The sequence below is a fragment of the Gossypium hirsutum genome, chromosome A08 (assembly GCF_007990345.1).
Source record: "Gossypium hirsutum isolate 1008001.06 chromosome A08, Gossypium_hirsutum_v2.1, whole genome shotgun sequence".
NCBI classification, from domain to species: Eukaryota; Viridiplantae; Streptophyta; class Magnoliopsida; order Malvales; family Malvaceae; genus Gossypium; species Gossypium hirsutum.
In genome coordinates this window covers 95,169,203-95,192,597 of record NC_053431.1, presented here as the reverse complement: position 1 = coordinate 95,192,597, position 23,395 = coordinate 95,169,203, and the positions used below count along the sequence as shown (strand labels likewise).

Below are 23,395 nucleotides of genomic sequence, written 5' to 3'. Positions count from 1 at the left end.
AAAGTTTTGTTTTATTACCCAAATATGTTAAATAGCTAGAGAACCATAACTAGGGGTCTTTAAAGAGCAACTAGACCCTTAAAAATGGGATGGTTGGCTATAGGGGACAAAGATATTGAAAAGTCAAAATTGGTGGGTATTAGGTGACTTATTTGGTATTAAAATAAAACAAAAAAAAAGTTGTCAATCTTTTCATCTTTATTCTTCATCCACCGAAAATGGCAGCAAAGAGGGGGCTTTGAAAGCTCAAAAATATCAGCCACTTATATTCCTTGCAAGTAAGTGATTTAGATAGCCTTTCTTGATGATTTTTGCATTTTTAGGACCCTTGTAGCATGAGCTAACTAATGAGGGGACTATTCTGCAAAATGGTTGAATGTCTAGGGTTTTTTCATTTGAATATTTATATTGTTTGATGAATTTTTATGGAAGAAAATGAGTCATGGGTGTGTAATAAACAACTTTTGTGAAAGAAGTTTGCATGAAAACACCTAAAAAGGGCTATTTTGTAAAGTTGTAAAATAAGTTGTAAATGTGTGAAATAATTGAAATTTTGAGTTTCCATAGTTATAAAAAGAATTCGGCTAGGCTTGGTAAAGGAGGAAATTTGATAAAAATCAATTTACGAGCCTAAGGGCAAAATCATAATTTTTGTAAAGTCTAAGGGAAAAGAGGTCATTTTGCCAAATTGTGATTATAGAATCTTTTAATTAATTTAATGATTAAATAAATAAATTTCCTCATGTTAGATCAAGAAAATCGAGATTTGGGCTTAAATCGGAAAGTACAAGGTTATGGACTAAAATGGCGTAATTAGCTGAATTTGCATTCGCGGTAAGTCCATGTGACTAAATAAGCATGTTATCCATGTTGTTAATATACTTGAAATCTATCTTGCTTTGGTTATATTGAATTATATGTTGATGATATTGAGTATGATGAAAGTGATGCCAAAAGTTAAAAACATTCATGTGATGGTAAAATACATTAGAAATTCGATGGAATATGATATCCCATAGAAACGAGTAAGTTGTACGTAAATAATGCAACTTAGTCGTATCGATGCATTGAATGTTTGATTTCGCATATAAGGCTTGAATGCATCTATGAGTAATGATATGATGAGACTTATCATGATAAACTCCCGGTTGAACCTTAGGAATAGATTGGATAATCATGCCATAACATTTGGGTGATATGTGCGTTAGTGTAAGACATGTCTGTGACATGCATCGGCCGCATTATGAGAGCCAGTGTAAGACATGTCTGGGACATGCATCGGCATTGAGACAAGAGCCAGTATAAGACATGTCTAGCACATGCATCAGCCTCGAGATATGCAAGCTAGTATAAAACCTGTCTGGGACATGGCATCGGCTTGACATGTGTCAGTGTAAGACCTATCTAGGACATGGCATCGACCCCGATAGATGAGAGCTAGTATAAGACCTGTCTAGACATGGCATCGACCTCGATATATGAAAGTCAGTGTAAGACCTGTCTGGGACATGGCATCGACACAGATAGATGAGAGCCAGTGTAAGACCTATCTGGGACATGGCATCGGCCTCGATATATGAAAGTTAGTGTAAGACCTGTCTGGGACATGGCATCGACTTAGATGTGTGAGCCAGTGTAAGACCATGTTTGGAACATGGCATCGGCATCGTACCCTATGTTTGAGGCTTAGTGATTATCCTATAGTATTCCAAATGGTTCAATGGGAAATTTAAGGTTTAAGCCGCAATGATAGGGCTTATGGCTATGTTGTGAGTGGTATAGGTACTTACATGAAATTGATGAGATATGAACTCAATTCATGTTGTATGATCAGTAAGGAATGAATATGAGCATGTTGAGTAACACAGGTATGTATGCCAAGCTCATGAGAAATGATTTCGGTTTATGATGCACATTTGGTGGAGATGTAAATAGGTAATTCATGCCTGTGAGAATGATTTTGTGATGACCTTGTGATTATAGGTCTATACTTATGATGTATAAATATGTATATTTACCAATGTAGTGAAAATGAATTAATAAGGTGTGATAAACTTCGTATCATTAATTTACACTAAAACAATTTTAGGCAGCAGCAGCAGTCCGAATTTTAAAATCCATAAAAAATTTGGAAATCGAATTAGAGACTGAATAAAATATGAAATTAAAGCTTATTTAGTCTAGTTTCATATAGAAGAAACGGTGTAAGCAAAAGAAGTTCATATTATGAGATATTTAAATTGTTACGAGATAGAGTCAGAATGATTTCGAAATCCCTTGTCCTGATTTTGGAAAATCATTAAAAATTGTACAAAAATAATTATGGGTTAAAATTTATATGATTAGAATCCTTAATGAGTATATTTTCAAAAAAAAAAAAGAACATCATTCGAATCCCAGGTGAGGAGATAATTAATTTTTAGTAAAGAAAGGTTGAAGCTGTCAAACAGCAGGATATGGGAGAATTTGAAGAATAAACTGTACTAATTGGTTATACCAGAAATTCTGAAAATTTTTATGGTAAGAATATATGTGTCTAGTTTCTGGTAAAATTAGCATATCTTAATTTGGAGTTCCGTAACTCCAAATATAAATAATTTAGTAACTATAACTCGAGAAAAAAACTTGACCTGAACATAGGTAAAAAGGCAATTATGATAGTATTACCTTGAGATCATGTTGTAAGAAGCATATTGATAAATTGCTTATTATTTTCATATGGACTTATTAAGCGTAAAGCTTACTCCCTCATTTCCATTTCTTTTAGCTTGTTAGGTTAGCTCGGGGTTGGAGATCGTCGGAGGCAGCATCACACTATCAAGTCACTACCTTTGGAATAATGAGGCATATATTAGAAATTACAAGTGAGTGTCATGTATAGGGATCTAGTTTTATGACATGTGTTATTATGCTTTGGACAAATGTATTGGTTTATATTGAGTTATATGTATATGGCCATGAGATGTGGCTCATATTGATTATGGCTTGTAAACCTAGCTATTCATGTCATGTCTAATGTTTATGATGTGATTATGCTTGTTTTCCATGCATGGTTGGTAATATGACATGCGTGTTGGATATATGCTCTATGACCATTTAAGGTGATCATAGCCATATAGTAATTGTATGTTACAAGAACAACATGACGATGGTTGAATATGAGTACTCGAGGGATAAGTTGGTAACTTAGCATAATGGTAAAAGTGGTCATCAAAATGACGGGTCTTATGAACATGAATTAATGAATCTAGACTTGGTATTTTATGAGTAGGTGCACTACATGTAAGAGGACATATCAATGTTATGAATGTGTATTAATAAAGGGTGTTTAATCATTAAAATGATGCCATGATTTGTGATTTTGATGTGCATAAGGCTGTAAGGGATTATGGGTAATATGAAGGCTTGGAAAATAGCCTAAATGGTGGCCACTCAGGTTAAGACACGGTCGTGTGTCTCAACCGTGTGAATGACATGTCCTGGAGACACAGGCATGTAGCCTGTCCGTGTGGTTCGATTTGCATGCTGACGTCATAAACAGAGAGTTACATGGCCTGAGGACATGGGCGTGTTCCTATGTCCACACGGGAGTGTGACTCTGTATCATGGGAAAATTTTTTAAGTTTTCCCAAAACTTTCAAAGGTTCTCGGTTTAGTCCCTAACTAGTTTCAATGCATGTTTAGGGATTTGTAGGCCAGTGTATGGGACATTATGCATGTGTATGAAAAGTTTTGATTTGAACAAAATTTTGTAACCTAGTTTTTGCATGCTTGTGAACGATTAAGTCCGGTAATACCTCGTACCCTATTCTGACGTCGAACACGGGTAAAGGGTGTTTCGCATGAAGTATGGCTCATATTGATTATTGGGTTGTAACCCTAAATATTGATGCATGCATGAGATGTGTTATTACCCTAAAGGTGTGTGATGAGTTGGTTGTTGACACCAAATGATAAAATATGGAATCTATACTTGATGGATGATTGATGCCACTCGGTTGAGTTATAGCATGGTTTAAAGTGAGGTAATGTTTTAAATGAACCTAATAAGTTATGAAGTCCCAAATATGTATACTTTGGCATGTAATTGTCATGCATGAGTTAAAGCTATGGATGTTTAAGTAACCCATTTATGCCATGATAATTTCCATTGATATATGTGAGTGTGCATGTGTTAGTGAGGGTGACAAAAGGGCTTGGAAAATAGCCTCAAAGTTGTTCACAAGGGTAGACACAGGGGCATGTGTCTAGGCCGTGTGTGACACACGGTCAGCCCCATGGGCGTGTTGTCCGGTCGTGTGTCCCCTGTACCCTAATTTTGCAAGTCAGTATGCATGGTAGTAAACACACGGGCAGAGACACAGTCGTGTGTCTCAACCGTGTGGAAGACACAACCTCAGGAAACGAGCGTGTGCCCAAGCCGTGTGAAGTTTGCACCTTAAATGTGAAATTATAATTTGCTACATGGCCTAGCACACGGACTTGGCTGTGTAACCTTTAATTAATGCTGACATCATAAACAGAGAGTTACACGGGTTGAGGGCACGGACGTGTCCTAGCCACACGGACGTGTGAAATCCACACCACCTACCCACACAGGCGTGTGACTCTCCCAACTTGGAAAATTTTTCCCAAGTGTCCTAAAATTTTTAGAAGCTTTTAGTTTAGTCCCAACCACCCTTGAAGCATGTTAAAGGCCACATGGGTCGTAGAGGGAACATTGTGTTTATGTTTGAACGTTTTTAAGATCGGATGAAATTTGTAAGGCCCGATTTACTTTAAAGTATATGTTAAAGACCAGTAATGCCTCGTACTTCGTCCCAGCATAGGACACGGGTAAGGGGTGTTACATAAATCTTCAAAGCCAGCATACTGAATACATTACAAGTAATGAAATAGTCAGTTATTATCTGCGCCTAAAGAGTTAGCTGGTCCATCATCTCCTCCTTCATCATCTCTTCGCGTTTAATGTCCTCATTTCCATCTATAGGAATAGCACTAGTATCAATAGGCTTCTCAAGAGCAGAGCTTGTTTCAACAACATCAACAATAAAAAAATTTGACGAATTCTTTCACTTTGCTGCGAACTCCTCCTAAGCTATCCCAGAATGAAAATAGACATCAAAATCTAGTTAAGTACTTGTTAGCTCGGTAAGGGTATCAAAGTGTACTTTTTGTTCCTCAAAAGGTCCCATAGAAACTTGAGCATGAAGTAAAAAATTAGCCTTCAAATCAGGTAGATAAGCATCTAAGTTTTCCATCGGCCCTTTCTTATACTGCTCCATAGCTCTTCATGGATCTTTGTTAAGTTAGCAACCACAGACTTGTGATCTTCATCCATTTTCTTTAAGCTAGCCTTGAGAACCAGTTTATTTGCTCGTTCACTTGCAAGCATACCGTGAAGTTTCTCAACATCCTTTTCAGTGGAAGTAAGATGCTTTTGTAGTATATCATTGTGCCATCGTAATATCTTGTTTTCTTCATCCAATTTCGCATAGAGCTCACATGCCTATGCTAGTGCCACCTTTGTAGAATGATAGTCATTTTCAGTTTCCATCCTTTGGGTATCACCTTGATGAACACCTTCAACCAACCACATGCTAGCCATACAGGCCTCATTTAACAATACTTGTAGAGAAACTGCTAGCTCTCGCAACAAAGGCCTTCTAGCGTCACTAGACGATACATCAGGGCAAAATAATATTTTTGTTTCCTCCAAGACATGATTATCCTATTATTTTCTCACCTCATTATGTTTGAATAGAAACTTATTCACATTAAAGTGATCATGCCATGGAAATAGAGTCCCTATTTTACTGCCAATGGTGTTATATTTCTTAAAACCCCTAAGAGGACCATGATTAACTATGACCCCAAAGGTGTTAGTGTTTGTTGGCATCAACATTTGTGAAAAGTGAATAGAAGAAACTATTGGAGGTGAGTTTACAATGGGCTCCGTTATAATGAGAACAACAATATTAGAATTCCCAGGCCGATCACCTTTTTTTTTTGACAAATCTCCCCCTGAACTACCCTCAACCTCACTACTTAAAACATTGTTCCCAGTCCCCACAACAATTCTCTGCCTTTTTCTAGTGTTCGCATTACCTTCATCAGCAGTCGTTCTAGAAAGACCACCACGAATACTCTACATATACGAATGAAGGTCTATGTACTCATCAATCTCTCTTGATAAGCTTATAGACTCCTCAGAACTATCTTCAGTGCCTTGAGCTATTCCTACACCACCAACAATTAACATAAGTGTGTTCGCACCAGCCTGTTCGTACGTTGGAGGTTGTGAAGACCAAAGGCGGGGCTTTAGTTTACAAAAGCTATAAAAGTAGTTCATAGGCTCGACCCTTAGCTCCAAAAGTATAAAAGCTAACTCATCGTCCGCCTTGTATTGTCTTCAGTGCCTTAAGTTGTTCCTATACTACCAACAATTCTAACATTAGCATTAGCAGTTAACATAAGTGTGTTCGCACCAGTCTATTCGTGCGTTGGAGGCTGTAAAGACCAAAGGCAGGGCTTTAATTTACAAAAGTTATAAAAATAATTCTTTGGTTCAACCTTTATCCCCAAAAGTATAAGAGCTAACTCATCGTCTGCCTCGTGGGGCCACGCAAACTGTGCAAGAACAAGTCCAACTGTGTTGGTGTCAGCTCCATCATCTGCATCGATTTGCCTCCATCTATTAAGGCTCAAATCCAAAAGACAATGCTTAAAGACATTCCTTACGATTAATATTTCTTCTAAATCCAGAACGTAACTTTGGTGAAGTCTGTAGTACTGTGCCCAGCCCATCTCGATTATAATATCTCGCCTTCTAGAGTATATATTTTTATTAGGAAAAGACCATTTTATAGGAAAACCGAATCCACTTATCAAATTATACTGAACTCGAATGTATTTGTCACAATTAAGACGAAGGTTGCTACATCTATTAGGAATGATGGTTTTTGCATCCTTAAGATGAGAAAAATAAAAAAACCCATGCGAACCCTTCGATTATAGGGCTTCAGTTGGTATGACTTTTGAAATACGGTGATAAATGAAACCTCTTTGCGCCAAAAACATTCTATGAAATATGCTACGACCAACCACTAAGAGAAACTAGATAGTTGGTCAGGAGCTAGTTGGCACTCACCGAGAAGGTTGCGGAAGAAATAATGAAGGGGAAAATGAAAGCATGCTTCTAAAACGTACAGGAAGAGTAAAAAATTGTCATCATCGATGTCGTTCAGGCAATGTTAACCATCGGGAATGGAGAAATCATACGCAAAATTCAGAATTCTAATTCCAATGGAGAAATCATACAAAAAATTCAGAATTCTAATTCCATGAACGGTGAGGGCATGATACATTTATTCCTATTTTGTCGTACAGACATAGCTGTTGCCCTCCACCGCATTCTATAGCTCCTGTTGTCACGAGTAGTTATCCAAATTAACATGACCGCTACCCTTAGTTCTAGTCATACTCTACCGAAGAAAATAAAAAGAAAATTGAGATTCTCAAAAAGATTACCTTTGATTATCATTTGAAATTCTTCTTTCAAAATTTTAAATTCAAGCAATGTGATTGCTAGGGCATTGTTACCCCCTTTTTAAAGAGGGTTTCCTTCACTTCAGATGATTCGAATGCCCAATGGTGAAAAACCAATCACATGTGGATAGCAATATTTTTCCTATACACGTGGTTTAATGAATGTTGTACAGTAAAGAATAAGGTGTACTCAGAAAGATTATCATTCCAATTTTAGTCCACTTCTAATTAGGTTTTAAAAAGAGTCACTATATAACTCTTTCTTAGAACCAGAAGGGAGACAAATTGTTACAATGTCCATTATCTTGGGTCTAAATGGTTCTAATCCGAATGGATTCGGGTCTGATTCCATTGAGTTTGCATGATGTGTTCGTAGGTTGGGTTCACGTGGCGAGGTGTGATCGCAGGGTGTGAACAATAATCCCCTGCGAGGTCGCGCACGTGGAATCACACATGGGGCCGCGTAAACACGTGTTAAGTCTAAGATAAGGTACGTGTCCACATGCATGGAGCCTATCCAATATGTCATGCCAGTGAACAGTATCCGTGTCATATAAGTAGGTCGGCACCATCCTTTGAGAAGATAAGAGAGAAAAATAGCTCAGCAAAAAGTATACAAAAATAATAATAAGTATATGAAATGAATATACATCAAAACTTATGTAATATAATTTGTATCATATTAAATTTTATGAATATATATTTTCATTTAAATATAACATCAAAATATATAAAATTGTCGTACCATATATATATATAAATTGATATAAATATGCGAACTATAACTTTATAGCAGCAGCAAGTATTTTGATGTCGAGGTCCCGACAAAACAATGTCATAAGGCCACACATATCTTATAAAATCTGTGTTTTGTTAATTGCAACGTCTGATCTGTAACGTTCTCAACTTTGGCCAATGGGTGGTTGGAACTTGAGCTGTGCGTGGGTCAGGCAGCGCTCCTCTTCCAAAACCAAGTTTCATTCTTAAACCCAATTTTTTGGTAGGTCTGATTCGACTAAAAAATTTGGTTTATTCGTTTAAAATTATTTTTATAGTTTTATATTAAATTTAAATTTAAAATATTTTTTATTAGTTAAATCACAGCAACCCTAAACCTAGAAATTTTTATTCAAAATCCGGTCCATGGTTATGAACTATTCTAGTTGGAAGATATCTAATTAAATAGCAAACCACGATACAAAAGATAATGTAATCTTTTGCAATGTGTTCTTTGCAAATATAATATGCAAATGAAATGAGATTATATATAATATATGAATGTATTGTTAAAATTTTTAATTTTTAAAAATTCTTAATAAAATTTAAAATTCTGTAACAATATATTAAATATAATATATTTTAAAATTATAAGTTATTGTGATATCTTAACTTATTCCGAATATATATTAATCATGACTAAGAAGTTAATTTAATGTACCGTTTACTTTACGTTAGTATGTAATTAGGCGAACTAAATCATGTATTACATAATCGAATTCATCTCCACTGATAACTCCTACTTGATAATTACCACCCTACTACGATTTTAGAATTTTTTTTCATTTTCTCTCTCATAAATTTAAAGCTAAAACAACACGCTCAAACATCCCTTAACAAAAATCTAAAATAAAGCAGATGCATACAATTTAAAAAAAAAAAACAGCAGCAAATAAATAATACAGCACTATCTAGGGTGCAAAATATTTCTACTATTAATTAAGTTAAATATACAACCTTATACAACCAAAAAACTATGTTTATTATGCTGCAACTTACAACCCTTTTTTCTTTTTCTTGTCTTATAAGAAAACTTTCAATCCTATATTTCATTAAAAGAAAATTAAATCTTAATCAACTTATTCGTTAAAGTTATTTAAGGATTTGGAAGTAATTAATCTATAGTTGAAATCCAAAGCAAATAATAAAGGTTAAAACTATGTTAGCCGGATTGGAGCAAATTAATTTGGTTAGGATTTATTAACTATTCCTTCGTTCCCTGCCAAGATCAAGTACTTGTCTCTTCTGGTAAGCCTGGTGCAACCAAAACCCAGTGCTTTCCCAATCTCACTCTGCACATGGTTAGCTACATCGAACCTTGATCTCTCACCACCACCAAGAAAAGAGCTCAACCCATATACACCATCAAGGACTCGTACGTTGTAGCTTGGACGTGGGTTCATGATGAAGAAAAGTGGGTCCAAGCATTTCAGCCCACCCGCTGTGGTACCGTAGAACATGCTAACATGGCTGTCCATTGCAACGGGAACTATATCATCGCTCATCTCTGCGAACAAAGGGCTGAACCTCAACAGATAAGGCTCCCTACACGTGGTTCCTTCTGGGCAAACAACTAGGTCCCCTTCATTCAACATCTTTTCCATCATTTTGCTGTCTTGATCGCGGTCCCTAGCTAACCTCACGGTCTTGATCGGGGCTAACAGCTCCGACACCCTGCTCAAGCTGTAAGTGACGGCGGTGAGTTCCTTTTGTAATGAAAAAGACAGGTAGAGTGGGTCCAGCAGGGTTTTATGGTTGCAAACGTAGAGGCGGCCTCTGGTTTTACGTGTGTTTGAGCTTCGGAGCGATGGGTTGGGAGAGAGGGAGAGTTGGAACCCTGAGTAGGCTAATATGGGGATTGAAAGCCTGTAGGGAAGTAATATGCCGGAAATGGCTCGGATCATGGAAAGGGTGATACCGAAGGGGAGCCACATGAACATGGCTAGGGTGGCTAATGGGGTCGGCATGAAAGCCAGTCTCCCATCGTGGAAAATTAGTGGTTTTAGGTATTCATCTCTCCTTATGCGTTGCCAGCTTCTTTTGTCGGCATTTCTCACAAGGTAAATTTCCTGTTGCACCACAGATGCAATAAATTTGCTAACAGGTAATCGTTATAAATGGAGCAATAGGTACAGGGATAATTGCATGCATAAGTCCTCAAACTATGGTCAAATACTAAATTAACCCCTAATCTTCAAACCATTGTAATTGATTCCTCAAAGTATCTCTTTATCACCAGCTTAATCGTTGCTTTGGACACTAAATTATAGCTCAAATACATGAATCAAATTAAAAACACATTAAATTCTTCAAGTGTTTCGATATAATTAAATTGATAATTATGTTAATAGAAAATATTTTAAGGAATCACAAGTTTAAATTCAATGAAAAATTTATACCATAGATTAAACATGGTTTGATGTGATTAACCCTATATTATATATAATTTTAAAAGCGGCCCAAAGCAATTTTGAAAGAAAGGGAATATGTAGAAGAACCTCAAAACATACCTTGCAATGAGAAGACAAATGATATTGAAGTGATCCCTTGAAGCCACTTATGCCAATAACATCACAATTTCCCAACCCTTGGCTCCCAATTATTGTCTCCAAAGCAGCATTGCTCTGTTTCTTGTCTTCCATGACACCCAAAAAGTACCCACGAAACACCTTCACCTCCCTACCAACAACAAAATCAATGTCCAAATAATCTCTCAAGAAACTCTCGATCATCACTCGAGGGACATTGCTGAACCCCACTTTTTTACCACCTTTCTTCAACACCTCAAGCGTTTCCACCGCCACATCCTCTAAAAAAAACTTGGGCAAAACAGCACTCCCAATCCTGAAACTCTTCGTCTTTACCCCAAAGAAGCAAACGAACACCATTATCTTCAACCTCATGTCTTCGCCAACAAGGCATAGTAATGGGTATGAAAGAATGAGGATAAAAGCCCTCAACAACCCTCCGGCTTCAAAGGCCACCAGCATGAAGTAAGGGAACAAAGATGGCGACTTCAACAATGCATCTTCTACGTTGAAGATTAGCAGGGTTTGGTCCTTTGACAGGTTTGCTTCGTGAGCAAAAGATGGGTACTTGTGGTATAATTTGCCTTCGTTTGCATGAATGTTGCTCGCAGTTCTATGGAAAGTTTTGGGGTTTTTGGATGGTTTAAAGACAAGTCTATAGAGGAAGAAGAAGGAAAAATAGTTCATGAAAAACTTAGCCATAGTGTTTTTGGTTGAATGAAATTAAGGCATAGGGAGATACTTTATATATAGAGAGGGAGAGAGAGAGAAAGAGTTGAACACGATTTTAGCATTTTGCCCTCAGTGACATGCAGAAATAAAACACGGTGACTATAGAGAAAGTCCAAGTTGCAAATGTTGAATAAAAAAGTAAAAGCATCGATGTCAAGTAAGCAAATATTAATAAAGGTTAAATAAAAATTACTATGAAACGAGTTTGAATTAAATATAAATTCATTTTTTTAAATCGTAAATGAGATAATTAAATTATAGGAAGGAGTAAAGTGATGTTGGATAAGAATGTATCAATAGCGATAACATAATAGTAAGTTGATCATTTAACGAAATCAAGAGAGGAGTGGACTAGTCAACAATGGCAAGATGGAGTCACACATATTTGACTTCTTCCTTTCATATTTTAATCAATTAATATGATGAGATTGAGGTAGTGTAATTTCTTTCAAATTTATATATAAATTTTAATTTTGGTTTCATCTTTGAAATTTTTTTTTTAGAAAATAATAAATCCAATTGATAAAAGAAAATTTTATTTTTTTGTTATGAGTAGTTTGTGGTTAAGTAACTAGATGAAAGTATAATTAATAGGGTAATAATATCTTATAATGATAAAAAAATTAAATATATTTGATTAATAGAATATAATTATATCATAATTTTATATTTTGTGCTTGGAAGTATAAATTATAATTATATAATTTCAAATTCTAAAAGACCAATTATTATAGAAATTATAAAAACTATTTGAAAAAATATATTTAAACAAGTAAAGAAAAACTATAAACCAAATAATGATATATCACTGGTCCAAGAAAGTATGCAACAATTCGATTAGTATATTAACAAGAAAAACAAACATCTCATGTAATTTTATCTAATCACTCAAGTATTTCATATTTATTGGGTGATTATTCTCTCTCTAACATTAAAATTAACATAATCTTTAAAAATAATATACATATCCTAAACTTAAAATTCTTTTATTGTTGTATAAAAGTAACGCTTTAAACTTAAATAATGTATAAGTATGTTTAGAAAATCATAGGTAATTAGATTTAAGCGTAATTAGCAATGTAATTACTTAAAATTTTACCTTTTCCTAAAAATGGAAGAATATAAAGTTATAATTACGCTTAAATGTTCAATAATATCTATTAATTATAGTGATTATCTAAACATTCTACATATGTATACTTTTTTGTAATTACACTTAATTCTAATTATTAAACATCTTTCCAAACAAATCCCTATCAAATTGAAAACGAAAATTCTTATATATACAATTAAATCAATTCTTAATTCTTATCTTAGAAGCTGATGGCCACCAATGTTTACAGTATACGGATTTTTGATGAAAACCACCTTTTCCTGTATAAAATTGACCACCAACAACAAAATGTTTACGATTTAATTTTGCTTGTGGTTGTTAAATGATTTATATGGTTTTTTAATTTTATAAAAAGTTTATTTTTATTTTTTTAATTATTTAATTTATATTATTTGTCAAATCATCTTTAAAATAGATAGTGTTAGTAATTAATTAATTTTTAAAAATTAAAAAAAAAACATTTTTTAATAAATTTAAATTTTTAGAAATGATTTTTTTCAATTATCAAAATTTACGTAATGCTTTTGTGGCATCCACATGGCAATCCACATGCACGCCACGTCAACAAAGCTAACGGACTTAATTTTTTTATCTATTTTGTGGTAATTTGACAAACACTGAAAACTTAAAGGCTAAAAGAGGTAAAAAAAAATTAAATGGAGGATTAAAATAATTTTTTATAAAATTAAAGGGCTAAATAAATAATTATGCTTTTGTATTTTTTTTTTTGAAAAAGTCGGTTATTTTGGGACAACTTGATGATAGTGTATTGATATTTGCCTACTATATAAGCTAATAAAATTGCAAATTTTACTTTCAAAAAAAAAATTATTATCAGTCTCTATATAAGTTATAGATTTACAACAATTTGGTTGGAGGAATGGGATAGGGTTGTAATGGAATAGAACTGTAATAGAATAGAGCTGTTATCAGTAATTTGATTGTTTGGTTGAATGGAATGGAATACAGTAGTAATAGTATTCTTGTGTTTGGTTCAATGAAATAGGTGTTATAATAGCAAAAAAAAATGTTTAAATGACCAAATTACCCTTAATAGAATTTTTTTAGGTAAATGATTATTGTTATTGTTATTAAATTTTAATAAGATTATTATTAAATATAATTTAAAAATAAATAATTTAATCATATTTTAACATAATTTGTATTAAATATAATTTAATAAAATAATATATTATTTAATAACATTCTTAATAGAAATATTATTAAAATATGAATTAATAAAAATAAAAATATATAATATTATAAAAATAATATATAACCTACTTTTTTATTTTTAAACTGTAATGCATATTTAATGTACTAAAATATCATTAGCGAAACAAATAATTTAATTATCTTCTAAACTAAAAAGTAAAATATTATAACTAATAAATAGCTTGATAATTATATTTTACATCCAAACATAATGTTTACACATTAACAAAAAGTTACAAGATGTCATTAGCTTATATGCCATAATCTATATGTTAAATTTTAAAACACCAAAAAGTTACAACCATCTGTGGCTAGGGGTGAGCGTTCAATCGAATCGAATCGAATGAAAAAATTTCGAGTTAATCAAGTTGGTGAATCGTTAATCAAGTTGGTGAATCATATTTTATCATACTAATTTGATTTGAAATTTTCTCGAATCTAGGCGAGTGAAATGGAATTCGAATTGAATCGAATCGAATATATTTGTTCGAGTTAAATTTTAAAAAATAATTTTGGGTCCTTATAACCACTGTCACCTATCATAATAAAATTTGTCCACCTTAATCAAATTTTTTATTAATTTTCATCACCTCATAATTTATTTATTAATATTTTATATACAGGTTAGCTTATTTGCTTACTTAGCTGTTTCAATTATCTTCAGATTCTTGTCACTATGTATCTTAGAATTAAAAAATATATTAAATATAAAAATGTGATTTTTTTAATAAAAGTTATTTTAAATATAAAATGTGAAATTGATACCAATATAAAATTTTAGCATGAATATTTTATGGCATAATTAATAATCTGATTTTAATATAAATATTCAATATGACTAAACAATTCAATAATATAAAAAATATAAAATGTGAAATTTAATTTAATTTAATAATATAAAAAATATAAAATGTGAAATTTAATTTAATTTAATAATATAAATAGTATATATAAATAAAATTATTACTATTTATGTTTAGTGATATTTTTTGGATAATTTTGATTTTTATTTGAGAGTAAAGGGTGAGAATTAAAAGTTTAGGAGGAAAATAAAAAGTTTTGGGGAATAAAAGTTTGAGGGAAAGTAAATGGAGGGTAAAATTTTAAAGGGAAAATATTAAAAAAAAATTAGGGCGAGGGGATGGGTTTGGGGTAGATGGGAGGTGGGATGGGAAGGGAGTAAAAGTTTTAGGGGGAAAGTGGGAGGGAGTAAAAATTTTGGGGGGAAATAAAAAGTTTTGAGGGTTTTTGGGAGTAAAATTTTGAGAAAAAGTAAATAGGAGAGTAAAATTTTGGTGAGAAATAGATTTTGGGTAGATTGGGGGATTAGGATGGGAGGGGAGTAAAAGTTTTGGGGGGAAAGTGGGAAAGAGTATAAGTTTTGAGAGAAAAGTCAAAAGGTTTGAGAGTTTGGGGTAAAAATATAAAATATTATAGTTTGATATTCGAATTATTCGAATTATTCGAGTTATTCGAATTCGAAAACTCAACTCAATTCGAACTCGAAATTTGAAAAAAAAATTCAAGTTAACTTGAATAACTCAATTCGTTTAACTCGAAATTCGAGTTTTTTTTATTTTTTCGAGTCGAATCGAATTTTGCTCACCCCTATCTATGGCATTCTACTAATGACATCTTACCATTCAAATATTACATATACAAAAAGTTACCAAAATATCACCAACATAACCATGATTTTTAATGGTCAAAAAGAAATCTTCTCACCCATTCCAATCACACTGAAGAAGGTAGACTAAAGAAAATGATCATTTGCGTTGGATGATTAGGAATTTTGCTCAACACACAATAACACTTATCCTCAATTAATCATTCTACTTCACATAAGATCGGATATAATTTTTTAGCACTTTCTTGAATCACTTTCTCAGAGACAATGCTCCTATTTAATTCAAGGCCAATTGTCCGTATGTTTTCCCCCAATAACATGACAACATCAGTAACTGAAGTAGAAATTTGTTCACTTCCATTAGAAATCTTTTTTTTCTTCTTTGAAGATATGGAATCGCCTTGGCTTGGCTTCAACACTTGTGGTTGTATAGCCAAGATATCCATCTCATCTAAGGAGACATTATCTTCGCATCCACGATAATTATTTCCTTCTTCAACAATATCTATTTCTTCAACAATATCTGCAGTTGTTTGAGCATCTTTCCTAGTGGCTCAATCTTTTGTATATACGAAAGTAAGTTGATCATAATAAAGGAAATTATGATGTCTAAATTGACCGGCTGCTTTATGACTCTATAAAAAAAGAAGAAGGAATCAACATTAGATATAAGTTTGGTCAAAATAAGATAATAAAGACAGGAAATAATTCTTACACTTATATGCGAGGTCCACGCAACATCTTCAGCAACAACCATATGCCTATGTTCATCCCAACTAAAGTCGCTATTGCCTTTTCTATTGAGCATGTCGTAAACGATTGCCCAATCCCTTTTCAATGTCCTAATCCTCGATTCAAGATTAGGTTTAGCCTTCAACATAGCATGAGGTAAAAGTTTTTCTAACATTCTTTCCAGTTCATTTAAATAATCGGCCTTGAATCTTGTATCTGCGTTATAGGTTCCAACATTGTACAAGTCAACCATACAAGCAACCAACATAACATCTTCTTCTAGAACCCATTTCTTTTTTGTTCCTTGAGAATTTTAGGAAAAAACACTTGATTGTGGAAATTATGACATAAATATCTTAAGAAAAAACGCAAATTAAAATTAGGTTCGATATTATGAATCATAAGGTTGACACTTTATAGAGTTATAATACATAATGAATCAAAAGAAAATAAATTAAAGTTGTAATTCAACAAATCTAGCACAATACATAAAGACAATTCAAACTAGATACATGAAATAACATAAACAAATTAACATTATACTATGTTTTAATAAACCTAACTAATTGCTAGATGTTTGCCATTCATAAAACATTTGATTGGCTAGTTTCATCCTCCAAGTAGCTCATGTATCCAATGGATGAATATTTATGATATTTGGTTCATCGTCATTTATGACATTACCATGTAATCCTTTTCCCAACTCTGCTTCAATAGGATTAAGATTCATATAGGTTTAAATAAAGTTATGGATCAAACAACATGCAAAAATGATTCTATTATGCAGCCTTACAGGATAGAATGATAGATTCCTAAATATTCCTCATTTAAGTTTTTATAACCCAAAGCATCTTTCAATAACATTGTGCTTTGAAGCATGTTTCATATTGAAAAATTCTTGTGGAGTACTTTGTTGGGAACCTTGACACCACTCACTCAAATGATATCTTTGTCCTTTAAAAGGCGTGAAAAATCCCTCACAATTTGTGTAACCAGCATCAACTAGATAATAGCAACCTATAAAAAAGAAAAAAACTATTTATTATGGTTAACTTTTCCAAAAAAGTTTGATTTTAAAAATTAATTTAAATTCCTTCAATTCTGCACCTTACCATGAGGAACTTTTAATCCATGTTTCCTACAAATGGCATCTCGAAGAACCTGTCCATTAGCAATAGAACCTTCCCAACCAAGAAGAACATAAACAAAATGTATATCAAGTGTACAAACACCTAACATATTTGTTGCTATGTCACCTTTTCGCGTTCGATATCTAGGTTCATCAATTATTGAAACCCTAATCTTGATGTGGGTTCTATCTAAAGCACCTAAGTAATTCTACATCACATGTATGGGTTAGGTTACTATATTTAAATCTAAATCAACTAAATTATGTATGATATTTATATGGAACTCACTCTAATACCTTGAACCATTTCCACCTTGGGTCTGTAGAATTAGTTGTAATTGGCCCTACCTTTTTAAATAACACATCTTGTAAGAGTACGACAACATTTAAAACATTGTGAAATGATCTACTAACGGTTTCCCCTAACCTTTTAAAGTGACGATAACTCGATTTTTAAGGTGATAAGAAATGATATGTAAAAATATTGTCACTTGCTCATCAACAAGCATGTTCCTTGACAACTTCAGTCCTCCTAAAGTTTGTAACATCTCACATAGTTTAAGAGAAGTAATTCTATTCATCCTAACTTGTTCAATACAAGTCTCATCACTAGCATATACAAGTCTTTTCACATAATCTTGTTTTGCATAAAAATCTAAAATATATGATCTAATCCTTGGTCTATAAGTATGTAGGCTATGGACAACACCTAATGTAACTAGGAACCAACTCGCAATTGTACACATGTGCAACCATACTGTCAATGCAAAACCAATTCTTTTACACCTCTCACTTTGTACTATTAAAGACAGACGAGTTATTATTGCAAGATATTAAGTGCTACATATCTTCAAAGTATAGTAAAAGGGTCACATTTCTTCAATACTAGTTTCAATAATAGTAAAACAAAATCAAAGAATTTAATTGCCAAAGAACTTATAGTGATTCAGTGAATACAAGAGGATCAATTGTGGGTGGAGGAAACAATCAAGCAAACCAAAAAAGAAGAGGAAGCAATAACATACTGCCAAAGAAAAATGAACAATACATATTAAGAATCTTTGCAAAGCACAAAATGGAAAGTACAACTATATTTGCAAGTAAAAAACTTGAAATTCATTTCTTTATCAAATTTCATTCAACAAAATTGACTTTTTGTCTAGCAAATAATAATGTCTTGAACAAAAATTATAGTTGTTTTAAAAGAAAAATTAATGATGAACATCTAAACAATCGTAAATAAAAATTTTGCTTCTAGAATTTACATTAAGCAAGAAGTATATGATTTCATTGACTTGGCAACTTGAAGTATGCAATCCAAAAGTGGATCAAAAACAGGTTAAGGAAAAACATAGAACCAACCAAAGATCTAGCCATTTTCGACTATATAGTTATTGTTGATATAGGGAATATGCTATTTAATTAAAATATTGCTCATATACTTTATGACTGAAAATACATATTGATTGAGACACAATAGAAATTTATAATAATAAAAAATAGAAAGAAAAATAGGCGGTTTATCCAAACCCTCCCACTTTTCGGATGGGTTTTTAGGTTTGAATGGATGGTGGCTAAACCTATCGGTTGAACAAAAAAAACAGAAAAAGACCAAAAATCAAAAAGAAAGAAATAAAGAACTGAATATTCGTCTATATGTCTATATATATATACATGTTGCATCTCTTTCGGATAGACCTACCAACCAGTTTGCATTACATTTATGGAAAGAACAACTATAACTGGCAAAATATATATAGATTTATTATTGAAATATAATTTTTGCTAAAAATATGCTAGGGATGAAGAAAAAGTGTACTATTAGCCTTTTTTAGGGGGGAATTAACAACTGAACCTTTCACTCAGACAAGTTCAATCCTGCAATTTTTTTTCCTCCCAAGAATCGATATTGTTTAATTCAATAATCCTTAATTTCCAAATTTCCCTAGAATTTGGATTCGGTTAATTGGTGTTTAAATATCATTGAATTCCCATTTCAAACTATTTTACTATGTTATCTATTTTTTGTTTCACTTTTTTAAAATGTTGGTATTTGATATTTATATTTTGATGTATACTTGAAAATGAATGTATTAAAAATGATATCTAAATATAAGATTTTTTTTTCAAAAAAAAAAGAATAGAATCAAAAACATTTTAATTTAGACGTTGCTATCACTAGAATGAACATCATAATTGTAAAAGATAAAAAGTAAAATAGAAACTTAAAACTAGTCTTTTTTCAGGATAAATGAAACTTAATTGATGTACTCAACGAAAAGCAGAAAACTATGGTAGAAATTACAATGCAAAAGCTTCAACACAAGAAGAAAATATAGTGTAGTAATGGATATAAGTAGTCCAAGCTAGAAGAAAAAGATTTCCCTCTTAACTAAGACTTGGGTAGCCAATCAAGTTCTATACACTAGCTTCTATGAAGCATTGTATGCACTTCCGAGTGGCTGTTGTAACCAACCAACTTATCATCTTCTCTGAACGTCAACTTAATGCCCTAAGAGTGAGAGTGTGTTGAGGATCAAAGGAACTAACATTAAAACACCTCTACGTCTATGATATGATAGCCTATAGCATATATTTTGCATACATAATTGGTTGCTATTAATAATGGCTAGTGAGGTGATGGTATTTTTGTTGCGAAAATCTTGGTATGCTTGAAACAACAATTATTAGGGTAAACAACAGGATGGCAGTAGGCATGGAAAAGAATTCAAAATCATAAACAAGGCAAAATCATGAGAGTCAATCTAAAAAATTACTCAAAAATTTTGTTCAAAGTCGAACAACGTCCTTCATGTCCCAAAAATCATAAAATTCAACATGCAACATCACCGACGTAATATATATAAAAAAAATTTCAGACAATAACACAATAGAGAAAAATAATTAAAGTATTTAACTCAACCAAATAATATGGAAATGTCTAGCATTAGAGAACATCAAAACCTCAAATGATTTGAATATTTAAATTCAACCGAATAATCCTAAAAATGTTCAGCTTTGGACAACATTAAACTACCAATAATACAAACAATTAAGTCCAACTAAATGACATGGAAATGTCCAGCATTGGACAACATTAAAACTTCAAATGATTAGAATAATTAAACTTAACCGAATGACAATAGCATGTCCAACTTTATGAACATAAACATATTATTAAGTTAAGGCTTGGTTTGTTACTTCATACAATTTCTATACTGTTAATTAATAAAATTTTGGACAAAATCGAAAGCTAAAGGTTCAAGGACCTTACTAGTCGTAACTCACTGTTAATTAACAATTTCCAACCACAAAAATTCTCAAAAAAAATAAAAACTTACAAGTATAATCATTAATTCAATACAACAATTTAAACAAATTTCCTTTAAAGAACACACCTCACTTAAACAACATACAACAATTCAGTTTATGACCAAATTTTTAACCATACCAAAGTTGTCGAACCATGCATGTCAATTTAGTCACTTAGCAAGCTTAAAAGGAATTTAAGGAGCTTACTACAACTTCTCAATTTAGTTTCCTACAACAGTTCAAATATGGCACTAAATTAGTAAATTTTCCTATCATTCGAATAGTAATCACAACAATGGCATAGAATTAAACAAAAATAATTTTTTCTCTTCAATTTAAGTAACAACATGCAACAATAACATAAGGTAATTAAATCACAATTTTTCATCTTCAATCGACAGTACAAGCAACAAACTTTTCACTATTCTTTAACTACCAAAACTTGGTTTAAATTACTCTTAAATGCCATGTAATACCTACAACACTAACCATTAAATAAGCATGAATGTTTAGACATACATCCTCTGAAAACTTACAGAACAACGATTGAGCCTACCCTTGAGCAATATCTTTCCCTTCTTACTGCCACCTTCAACCACAACCACTCACTTAGCTAAAACACACGAACCATTCCATTATTTCAAGAGAAAACACATTTAAAACATAATGGTTTTAACTTAAAAGTATTGCATGGTATTTTACACATATAAACATCTTAATACATGGTTCGGAATGGGACTTTTCCCTTCTCCAAACTTTTCATTTCCACAAGGCATCCAGGATTAAGGAAAGATTCAAGATGTTTACTGAATCTCTTAAGAAACCAGCTTCTAAATGAGCTCAAAATTTAACATGCAACAGCTCCTTTCTTCCCTCTCAATTTGAACAGCAAAGAAAATAAGCAAAAATAAGAAATTTTCCTAAGTCTTTTCCTCTTTCTCCCTTCTTCTTCTTCTTCTTTTTCACTGTCCCCCTCTAAGCAACCCAAGAACTTTCCTAGAACCTTTTTGAATCCCCAATTCATAGGCAAGAGTTTTAACTCAATTAATAAAGCAAAATAATGGGATTGAAGTCAAGTAATTCAAAGCAAAATTAGCAACAACCCCTATTAGCATGCTCTAGAAGTTGAACATATATGGATCCTAATTAACATTAAAAAAAATGATGATACCTAGGGCCCGAAATGGTGGAAATAATCAAATAGTTAAAAAAATTGTAACCAAATAACCAAATAGAAACTAGTAAATTCCTACTTTTGTTTTACTAAAACTAAAGTACCAAAAAAAGAAGAAAAGATCTACATAAACAAGTAGATATTTTCAAGCTTAAACAGTCACTCAAAAACTACAATTTTTTTTCTCAAAACAAATTCAAATACAATAAAAATGGTTAAAAACAATACCCAGAAGTAAAAGAAAGTAAAAATCAAACGCTAAATCAGAAAATGAAAGATACCCAAATTTTCATTTTGAAAGAAAATGGCAAAGATCAAAGATCTAATAGGAAAAAGTAAAGAAAAAAATGGAAGATATAAAAAGGGAGAAAAAAAAAGAAAATAAAATACCTGAAATTGAATGAGAATGAGGAAACAAGATTTGGGGAGTGGTGGCTTAAGGTGCTTGGTGAGGGAGAATGGTAAAGGGCAGTAATGGCAGGTTATGGTTTTTTTCTTTATTCCTCCGTACATGTAATTGCAATTCAATGGTGGGAGCAAGGAATGACATTCGATATTTTTGAGGAATAGAAAGCTAAACAGGCCCAGCTGTAATAAGAGATTACAATGAACCAAACATTGTATTGTAGTAGGCCCATTGAATCGGGCTTGAATGAATGACTCATTCCATTCAACCAAACAGGCTGTTAGTATTTATATTTTAATTTAGTAATTTTTAATTTTTATATTTTTGAATTCTGAGATTTTAATCAATAGCTATTAAATTCATTAAATTCTGTTATTTTCAAAATCTTAAGGAGCAAACATCATAAAATGTGTAATATAATTTTATATTAACTTATTATTTCCACTTATTACTCACAGAAAAGCTAATTAAAGAGTTTAATCGCTATTGTTTACATCAAGACTGGAATTTCAAATTTGGAAAAGTATAAAAATTAAGAATAATCAAATTAGAGAATATAAATTAAATTTACAACTTTACGCATAGTACAAGGCTAATAGCATAACTTAACCCAATGAATTTAACTGCTATCATTTGAGTTATGACTGAAATTTTAAATTTTGAAAAGTATAGGAACTAAAATAGAGCAAAAGCAATAAAACTAAATTCATAATTTAGATATAATATAAGAACTAATAGCAAAATTTAACCAAAGTTTATATATAATATACACAATTTTCTTTCAAGTGGTAAAACATTGGTGGGTGCTTATGGACGAAAGCTTAAAGGGGCTTAGTAAAAAAATTGAATATCTTCGTAGATATTGAAATCAATGTAAATTAACTGTATGCAATTTCATTCTAATTTTAACATGTCATAGAATTATATAGCTATTTATTTAATTATTGCAGTCACCATCATCACTTATCAATTCAAAGAAGCTTATCCTAAGTGTTTGAAATGAAAATCATGTAGATTTCATGAAAACCCTTTTAAACAAAATTTAAAGTTTTCAATCAATATTCAAATGCGACTTTTTAAGATAACTATAAGTTTTTTCCA

At 32.1% G+C, this 23,395-nt stretch overlaps 2 protein-coding genes across 7 annotated transcripts; both read right to left on the bottom strand.

Annotated features, from left to right (window-relative positions):
* Positions 1–9,137: 9,137 nt before the first annotated feature.
* LOC107926861 (probable glycerol-3-phosphate acyltransferase 3) lies at positions 9,138–11,570 on the bottom strand. Its single transcript, XM_016857800.2, has 2 exons — positions 10,836–11,570; positions 9,138–10,394 (listed from the first exon to the last, which is right to left on the bottom strand). Exons 1-2 carry the CDS (start codon positions 11,553–11,555, stop codon positions 9,516–9,518), a joined length of 1,599 nt encoding a protein of 532 aa, XP_016713289.2. The 5' UTR covers positions 11,556–11,570; the 3' UTR covers positions 9,138–9,515.
* A 4,098-nt stretch (positions 11,571–15,668) lies between these two features.
* Positions 15,669–22,463, bottom strand: LOC107926892 (uncharacterized). Of its 6 annotated transcripts, none has more exons than XM_016857836.2 (5): positions 22,279–22,458; positions 17,386–21,717; positions 17,210–17,290; positions 16,257–16,489; positions 15,669–16,176 (listed from the first exon to the last, which is right to left on the bottom strand). In XM_016857836.2, the coding sequence occupies exons 2-5, from the start codon at positions 17,510–17,512 to the stop codon at positions 16,096–16,098; spliced, it is 522 nt and encodes a 173-aa protein (XP_016713325.1). In that variant the 5' UTR covers positions 17,513–21,717; positions 22,279–22,458; the 3' UTR covers positions 15,669–16,095. The 6 variants fall into 6 exon arrangements, 4 of the variants coding, with proteins under 4 accessions (XP_016713325.1, XP_016713326.1, XP_016713327.1 ...); XM_016857837.2 differs by having other exon boundaries at positions 17,386–21,327; XM_016857838.2 differs by having other exon boundaries at positions 17,386–21,303.
* Positions 22,464–23,395: the final 932 nt, after the last annotated feature.